The 9,556-nt window shown below is 34.9% G+C and overlaps 1 protein-coding gene across 8 annotated transcripts in view; it reads left to right on the forward strand.

The window, feature by feature from the left end:
- LOC107026956 (chloride channel protein CLC-e) overlaps positions 1-9,556 on the forward strand; it is a 37,929-nt gene that overhangs the window by 24,997 nt on the left and 3,376 nt on the right. Inside the window, exons 7-10 of one of the 8 annotated variants that reach the window (XM_027911975.1) lie at positions 3,623-3,785; positions 3,873-4,050; positions 6,100-7,306; positions 7,441-7,917. The exons of 1 other annotated variant lie outside the window; for it this stretch is intronic. In XM_027911975.1, the coding sequence (XP_027767776.1) occupies positions 3,623-3,668 (46 nt within the window). In that variant the 3' untranslated portion in view covers positions 3,669-3,785; positions 3,873-4,050; positions 6,100-7,306; positions 7,441-7,917. Of the gene's footprint in view, positions 1-1,362; positions 1,400-3,363; positions 3,383-3,622; positions 3,786-3,872; positions 4,248-6,099; positions 7,307-7,440; positions 7,918-9,556 lie in introns of those variants that run through there. 6 more of the 8 variants (XM_027911978.1, XM_027911973.1, XM_015228111.2 and 3 more) reach the window with 6 other exon arrangements.

A 9,556-nucleotide genomic window follows, 5' to 3' on the forward strand; every position in this document is an offset into this window, starting at 1 on the left:
GGGGGGGGGGGGAGGGGGTCATTTGGTAGAGTGTGTAAGAATAATGCAAAATATAGTGTATTAGTTATGTTTGCATTAGTTATGTTGAGAATTTTTGATGCAAGGTTTGGTTTGATGTACTAAAAATATTATACATTGCATAATTTTTTAAAAAATATATTTGTTTACAAAAATACCCTCCACAAATACAGTGAAAAGGATGTAAAAAGTTTTTGAGGGACAATTGTGTCTTTAGTAATGTTAATGCATGCATTAGAATCCATTGCACTACTAATGCATAGAAATCCATGGTATTAGTAATACACAATAGAGTGTATTACTAATGCAAGCATTTATTATGCATAGGTTAGAAAATATGCCAAACAAGGTACTAGTAATACGCCAAGCTAATGCAAGCATTATTTTCTCCGATACACTCTACCAAATGACCCCTAAGAGTTTTATACGATAAAACTGTGTCGCATAAAAGTCCATACAGATTTTGTAGTTAGGCAAGTATACAAGGAAAGTTCCATCACCAGGGTGGGAGTATAACAAAAGTATCAGCCAGACCCAGTTCATTTAACCTATATTGACTGGTCATCAGGTAGTAAAGGAAGAAAGGTTCAGTGGGTTATTGTGGACTAACGGGTAGATAATCAAATCTCGAGTACAGTTCCATGAATAAGCAAAACGCAAGTTGCTAGAACTTATTTCTTGTCTGTTAACATAGATGTATAGTTTATGTGAGGGCATCTTGTTTCTGCGAAAAGAATGAAGTTTATGACAATCAATCTTAAATAACAACACCTATCGTCATTTAAAAATAGAAGTGGACAAAAAACTGGCAGGACCTACAAAAGAACATGGTTCTCCACAAATAGCATCCTATCGCCAATACTCACTGCAATGGACAATTAATTTCATTCTTGTAACTTAGGAAAGACTATACTATTATTATCCAACTAATAACAACACCCCTTTTAATGGATGTGTACCCAATAATATTCTAAACAGTATCTTGGTGTACAACTTTTCTTAATGACCATCTTTGTAATTGACATTTATTGTTTTTAACTGTCCCAATATGTTTCCAGCATTTTATTGTATAATGGGGAAGATGAAAGATCGACTTTGACACGTAAACTGAATATGCATAAAATACCAAAGTTACCTAGCATCAATAAGTCTTGTCAATTCCTAGCTCAGTAAATCATTAAGGCAAAATGGGAATGTAAAGATTAAGCAGTTTTGAAGTATACAAAGGTATTAGTCTTACTGGGGGGCGAAAAAATAAAGAAAGGAAAACCTGTCATACTAGTTTGGGGTGGGTGGTGGTAGCATTCCATTCAGGTTTTTCATTTAGTTTTTCAATTAATGCAGGCAAAGCAGACGAAAGCCTTGATTAGAACTTAATTATCAGCAAACCTTAGTGGCTCTTGAAATAGAACATGAAGCCTTAAGCAAATATCATTGACAATGAGATGTTGACTTTCTAGGAAGTGGTATTTTGTTCGGCTTTTCAAGGACTAAGAAGAACTTAATATGATTAATTTTCTCCATTCCATCCTCTCTCTCTTGTATCATGATATCAGAGCCAATAAGAGTTTGGTAAGCCCTAATTAGTTTTTTTCGCTTGTCTACTTATTTTTTGTTTTTTTTTTTTGTGTTTTGTGTCCTTTTAATATTCCATAACTTTTGATTGACTGTTCTGGAGGGCACCACTTCACTATTCTTATCATTTTTGCTGCAGTGTTACACCACTATTATGGCCCATGTTTGTTCCACACCTTTTTTAAAATTTCAGCCAGCTCCTTTTGTTTCGCCTTACAAAATCTTCTGGCTAACTCAAAACTGGTTACTAGTCCTCCTTTTCCGATCGTAACTTGTCCTCTATTTTCTCTTGATTTTGTTCTATTAACTCTATAGTTGACTACCATCAAAGGTATAGGATCTAATCAAGTAGATCTCATTAGTATGTTAGTGTCTGAGACTCCATTCAGTATTGAAGGTCTGTAATCTGGTCGAGCAAACTCTTAACAGATAGAGCAAGCGAAGTTATGGCCCCTACTGTGTATCAAAGGTTTGCAATCTGGTCAAGTAAAATTATTTACCCAGTGCCTGCAATTCTGTCTGTTTGATGTCTATGTGATGCTTGAATGTGCCACCTCGGCAAGAGGAATAAAGAAACACACTTTGGTTTGCAGTCTCTGTTTAGACACAACAACAAACCATGTGTAATCCCACAAGTGGGGTCTAGGGAGGATAGAATGTAAGCAGCCCTTATCTATTAAGACCTTCCATTGAAACAATTAAGAGCAAACAGAAAGTGGATCCCCTTTTATAAGGAGAAAAGCCTTCAGTAGAGCCATTAATGAGAATGGGAAACCTGACCTTGCAAAAACAATGAGAGGTTCATTTAATCCATTTCCTCCAAAAAATCATATCCCTTAGAACTTCAATGAGAAAATTCCATTTAACATGGTCTTGTGCTTTTCCAATAACCAGTTTACATAAAATTCTGTGTTTGTCCCCCACTCTAGTATCCACAGATTCTTTGGTAATCAAGTATGCATTCATTATCTGTCTTTCTCTAATAAATGTCATATGGTGCTTGTCAACTAGCTCGTCCACCACCTTTTTGAGTCTGTCAGTCAATAGCTTGGAGATAATCTTGTATACACACCCTATCAGACTAATAGGTCTGAAGTCTCAACTCCTTGGCTACATTAATTTTAGGAATCAACGCCACATATGCTGCATTTCAGGCTTTTTTAAACTGTTCCTGGGTGTGGTTTTCCAATGTCTTCATATTTTACTCTTTCAGAACATCCAAACATGAACGAAAGAAATCTGTTGTATACCTGGTGCTTTGTTAATTGCACATATTTTAATTGTTTCCAGTACATCTTGCTCCTTAAAAGTCATTTGTTACCATGCCGCTGCCTCCTCTGTAATTCTAGGACAGTTCTGCAGTTAAACCGAGGCTCCAAGCTTCTGCATACAAGTTCTGATAAAAAGAAAGGATTTCTCTCTCCTAATATTCATAGGATCAGTTTCTATTTCTCCATTTGATCTCCAGATTGTCAATAATATTGGACCTCTTGAATAAGACTTTGATCCTAACTCAACCTCAAAAGTTAGCTAATGACTAATGAGCTTAGATTGCCTAAGACTACGGATGGCAGAATGGGTAATTTATATCGGTATCCCATATAAATTACCCATCTTAAATGAGTTGGAACTTATTTTAAATGGGTAAGAAACCGGTCAAACTCATATTATCCATTTAAAAGTGGGTAGTTTAATGTGTAAAATGGGTTTAAAAAAAGATTTATTTATAAAAGAGAGAAAAATGACATCAATATTTTTTTTGAGGTGTAGGTGATCGGGGTAGGAGGTACGGATGGGTGGGATAAAGGAAGAAAATTAAATTTGATGATAGATTATGGAAGTTATGGGCTAAAGACTGTGGAAGGAGACAACCATGCAGATTCTCAACCACTATGACACACTTCATCTTTGAGTGATTTCTTGATGTTATTGAAATGTCTCTAGAAATATTGCCTCTCTTCTGAAAAAGCACGTGTTCCATTTGAAATTCCCCTTAACATTTTCCATATTTTCTTTCTTTGGGGAACAGAGCATTAGCAACTAGAGAACAGCTTAGCTGGTTCTCCACGAAGTAAAGGCTAATTGAAGGTTGCATAACCCGTTTGCAATAAGTTCTTCCTTGTCAAAGCATGCTGAGGGTTATTGTCTCTGAGTAATCCATCCTCGCTCTGTCTTACAACAGGGTTGAACAAGTAAGATAAAAATTGGATTTACAGTGATTTATCCATTAATTACTGCTATGCTGACTTCTTGTTCAAATTTTGGACTACCATCTCCAGTTCAATTGTAAATAATGAGAATGATGTTAGCACAGGCAGAGGAGACCGTACAACCAGGAAGCAGGATTTACTGCTGAAGCTGAAGGTTTGTTCTAGCTGCTTCTTAAATTAGGCACTGGAGGAGCGCACTGCGTAACTACACTGACTCGTCATCCAATTCCAATCATTCACTTCCGTGGTATGGAACTTGAACAGGATTGAGTTACACATGTCAAAATTAAGTCTACTCTGCTGTCATTGCCTGAATAATATTTCTTCATGCTGCTTTTGTCAACTGTTAATGACTTTTCAAACAACCCCATTCTCCACCATTGTTTCCCGAACTGCCCTTTCCTGATGTTTTGTCGTTGCTGCAATGTGCTTGTTCGTAATTAAGTCGCCATACTATTTCTCTGGCCCATGTTATACATGATATGATTTGAGTTGGTAGAATTTGACGAGGTATGACAAAGTAATCTGATAAAATTTTGATAATAATTGAAATACTATTGTTTTTAAGTGCTAAATATTGTGGAATATCCAAAAAAAACTGCAATACAAATTGAGATGAAGTTGTCTACTCGCAGATGGCACTTATCACAAATTTTTAGACTACACTTTTGTTCTCTGAAACTAGAATCGTCAATATGGCTAGGTCCGTTGGGTCGGCCTGAATTAACCCCTGATTTGATTGGGTTAAGTTATGATATTTGGAGCTCATTTAAGAAAAGGACATTTTAGTCTGGTCTAAATAAGCCGATAGATTTGTGGGGTTTGAGAAATATGAATAGGGCCAGATCGTGGTTTAAATAAAAATTAATTAAAAATAAAATAGAGTAATAAAAATAACAACAGTCAAAATTCAAATTTTTTTAAAGTTTGAAATATTACAATATAAATATAAGTTATGTTTATAAAAATTTATTTAATACATAAAATAAAAATTTACTAAAATTTCTAGGTTTCACTACATAGGTCACATAACCTATGGAATATTATCATATTTTTTGTGTTTTATTATGATCATTAGAAAACAATTAGGTTAATTTATGTTTTTACTTGAAATTAAACTTAATAAGTATGGAGTATAAAGATAATTTTATTTATGAATTTGATTAACAAGTAGGCACATTAACACCATGCAATATTATCTTGTCAATATTTATGATAATATTTTTAATTATAATTTAATTTTAAAAAATATATTTTTAAGAAAAGAGAATGTTGCCCACATATGTGTAGGCTGGGCCGATCATTTCCTAGCCCACACCGAAAATGGGATAGCCCGATCTGACTCGATAAATTTCAAAGCATGTATGGATTAGTCCGAATGGGGTGGGCTAACCCATATTGACAGTTCTATCTGAAATATACCACTTCTGGTATGGAATAATTATTTTGCATAAAATAGTAAAGGGAAAAAATTGATTGGCGCTTCTGAGGTGAAATTAGAATCTTAATGTTTCAGAATGGGGAAATGATTTTCGAATTTGATTCTATAAAAATTCCTGTTTCATTTTTTCCTTCATTTCAAGTTGTTAGTTCTTTTTAGAAAAAAAATGTGTTTCCTTTTTCAACTCTTTAATTTCAACGATCCGTTGGAGCATGTTCAAGACGAAAAGATTTAAAGAATATTTTAATAAATTTTTTGTTTCTTTGATTTAATTATGTACTTCCTTTGAATATATTTTTTCTATCAGTAACAGAAACTAAAAAAATAGAGGGATTGATCAACTGGTTGCTAAATCAACAATATCATAAAACTGTCAACTCTCATCTTTCTCTTTCTCCAATGCTTCTTTTTGTGACAAAAAAGGGCTCATAATGGATGGATCATCTCAATCTATCACTTTAACTAAAGAAGACTATAATGACTATCTTTAGTGTCAAACATCAAGGCAACAATCAGCAACCGCTTGCACAATACACTGGTAACTCCTTTCATTATGTCGCACTGTCTTAGTCTCAAGAACAATGGATTCTTGATTCTGGTGCTTCTGACCATATTTCTGGTAACAAAAACATTTTCTCTACTCTTACTACCCCTTCTACTCTCTTTATTGTAACTTTGATGAATGAATCAAAGATGATTGTAAAAGTGATATGTATAGCTCATCCTCTGCCTTCCATACCTTCTAAATAAGTCTTTTTTACACCTAAATGTCCATATAATCTTGTTTTCATTATCGAATTAACAAAAAATTTGAAATGCGATGTAACCTTCTTTAATTATTCTGTTCTTGTGTAGGACCGAAGTACTGGACAGGTGATTGGAAAAGGATATGTGTCACATCGATTGTACCTACTCTACATCCCAAAATCACATGTTGCTTTCACTTAGGTTGTTTCTTCTGAATTGCTCCATAGTCAATTGGGTCATCAAAGTCTCCTGAAATTGCAAAAAATGGTCCCATTTTATCTTTGTTAGAATGTGAGTCGTGTCAGTTTGGTTAGCACACTCGTTCCGCTTTCTCAAAATGCGTCAATAATAAGGTCACCTCTATGTTTGAAATCGTTCATTCGGATATATGGGGTCCAAGTCGTGTCAATCCTTCTTTAGGATTTCATTATTTTGTTACTTTTATAGATGACTATTCTCGGTGCACGTGGTTATTTTTAATAAAAAAAATAGATCTGAGTTATTATCTATCTTTCAGAAACTTTATGTTGTAATTCGCAATCAATTTGGCAATTTCATTAAGAAGTTAATCAGTGATAATGCCCAAGAATACTTCGTTACTTCTTTCTCTTCTTTTACGTCATCCCATGGCATATTGCATTTGTCTTCTTGTGCACATACTCCTCTACAAAATGGAGTTGTTGAGCGAAAGAACAGACATCTAATGAAACAACTCGAACATTGTTTGTTCACAATCATGTCCCTTTTACGTTTTTGGGGTGATGATGTTATTACTGCTTGCTAGTTAATCAATTGCATGCCTTCATCTATTTTGCAGTACTTGAATCCTCACTCAGTCCTTTATCGGATAAAATTTTTATTTCCTTCTCCTCCACGTGTATTTGGTTGCACTTATTTTGTTCAAAACCTTACCCCGGAAAAAATAAACTTCATCACAAGGCTTTTGAATGTGTCTTTCTTGGGTATTCTCCTCTACAAAAAGGTTACAAAAGTTTTGATCCCTCTTCCAAATAAGTACTTTGATCTCTGCAGATGTTACTTTTTTGAGACTTTTTCATATTTTTCTCCTAATATGAAAAATCAAAAGGCCATAGCAATCCTTCCCGCTCCAACTATTCCAACCCCCATCTCCACTTCCAACTCTTAAGGTTTGTTCCTGACGACCTCAACATCCTATTGAACTTGCTAATTCAATTGGTATTTCTAACTCTGATATAGGTGCACAAAGCAATCTTGGTGACTCATACCTGCTCCAACAATGTCTTTTACTTCAGTCGAGCACTTATCTGATAATCTTTCTACTACTCTTGCAAAGGTACAAGAATGACTGTCAATCAAACTCCTGTTTATTCTTATTTAAGTTTCATTGTTTGTCACCTTCATATCATGCCTTCTTTACTAGCTTATCATCGGTCAAAGTTCTAAGACTGGAAGCATTGGTTCATCCAGGTTGACGTCAAGCTATGATTGAAGAGATGACTGTTTTGCATGATAATGGTACTTGGGAGCTTGTTCCTTTACCTGAAGGCAAAATCACAATTAGTTGTCGTTGGATATTCATAGTTAAGGTAGGTTCGGATGGAGCTATTGATCGTCTCAGAGCAAGACTGGTTACTAAGGGATACACTCAGATTTATGGCATCGATTATGGAGATACTTTCTCACCAGTTGCCAAGATGACTTTTGTTCGTCTTCTCATCTCTATGGAAGCAATGAATCATTGGCCCCTTTTGCTAAAGAGGTAGATATCAGGGGGAGTCTAGACTAGTTTGTAAACTTCGTCGATCCCTTTATGGTCTCAAGCAGCCTCCCAAAGCATGGTTTGGTTGATTTCGAGCTATTTTCCAACAATTTGGAATGATTCGAACATAAGAGAATCACTCTTATACTATAGGCATTCATCTAATGACAAACATATCTTTTTAATTGTTTGTGTTGATGATATTGTTATTACAGGAGATGATTATGAGGTATTGTTCAACTCAAACAACACTTCTCAAGTCACTTTCATACCAAGGATTTGGGCAAGTTGAAATACTTTCTGGGCATTGAAGTGGCACAATATGTCCATGGTATTGCTATTACTTAAAGGAAATATGTCTTAGACATTTTGAAAGATGCTGGTAAGTTGGATTGCAAACATGTGGGCAGTCCAATATATCCACTACTAAGCTTATTCCAGGACAAGGAAAGCCTCTAAAAGATCATAGCAAATATCGGAGACTTGTTTTCAAACTCAACTATCTTATGATAACACGACCATACATCACACTTATTGTTAGTGTAGTTAGCTAATTTTCGCAAGCACCTCGTGATAGTCACTGGAATGCAGTGATTCACATGCCTCAATATATCAAAAGCTCTCTGGGACAAGGTTTATTGTATGAAGATAAGGGACACACCAACATTGTTAGATATTCTGATACAAATTGGGCAGGTTATTGTGTTCTAATTAGAGGCAATCTAATATCTTGGAAAAGTAAAAAGCAAGATGTCGTAGCTAGATTAAGCGCAAAAGCGGAGTATTAAGCTATGGCACTAGCTACATGTGAGGCTATATGGTTGAGACAACTTCTCCAAGAATTGAAGATGTGAGGAGTTGAATCGATGACATTGATTTGTGATAACCAGGTTGCATTACATATCGCTTTCAATGTAGTGTTCCATGAAAGACAAAGCACATTGAGATAAATTGTCACTTCATTCGAGAGAAGACTGAGTCTAGATATGTCACCACAAGTTTTGTCAACTTAAAAGATCAACTAGTACATATTTTCACAAAATCACTCCAAGCATTTAAAATTGACGATATATGTGGCAATCTAGGAGCATATGACTTGTACGCTCCAGCTTGACGGGGGTGTTATTATGGTATATTTGGATAATATAGATATAAGAATATTTAAATAAGGTATGATTAGATAGCCTAGATATGAGAATATTTTTCTAATCCTTTTAATTAAGTAGTTACGATATTATGTAATATTTTATTAGCTTCTTTCCTTATTTACATTATCTATAACAACTATTTAATACCATCAACTTGAGGGAATGATCAATCTATTCAATTCTCAATATCTTTTCTTCTTCTATATTGGGGTCCCCAAAATTAAAATTGCTCAAGCACCAGATGCTAAGCACTGGGCGTGAGTGGGGTGTTAAAGAATGACAAAAGTCTCACATCGGTAGTTAAGGCTTGAACAGTCATTCTTTCTTTGAGCTAGCTTTTGGGGTGTGAGTTAGGCCTAAGACCTAATTTCACAACATCAATTTCTAAAAAATATTTTCAATTACAAAATTTTATATTTTCACTCCGCCCTTCCCTCAACCCCGATCATCCCTCCACCCCCCTCCTAAAAAATTAAATTTGTTTTATTTTTAATTTCAAAATTTTATTTTTTCACCTCGATTTTGGATCCCCACCCCCAAATCAGCACCCCGCCCCCCACCCCACCGCAAAAAAATAGATTTTGTTTCTAAAAAACATTTTCAACTTTAAAATTTCATTTCTTCACCCCTACCCTCGACCCCAACCCACCAAAAAAAAATTAAAGTTATTTTTAAA

Source organism: Solanum pennellii, chromosome 1 (assembly GCF_001406875.1).
Source record: "Solanum pennellii chromosome 1, SPENNV200".
In the NCBI taxonomy this organism is placed as follows: Eukaryota; Viridiplantae; Streptophyta; class Magnoliopsida; order Solanales; family Solanaceae; genus Solanum; species Solanum pennellii.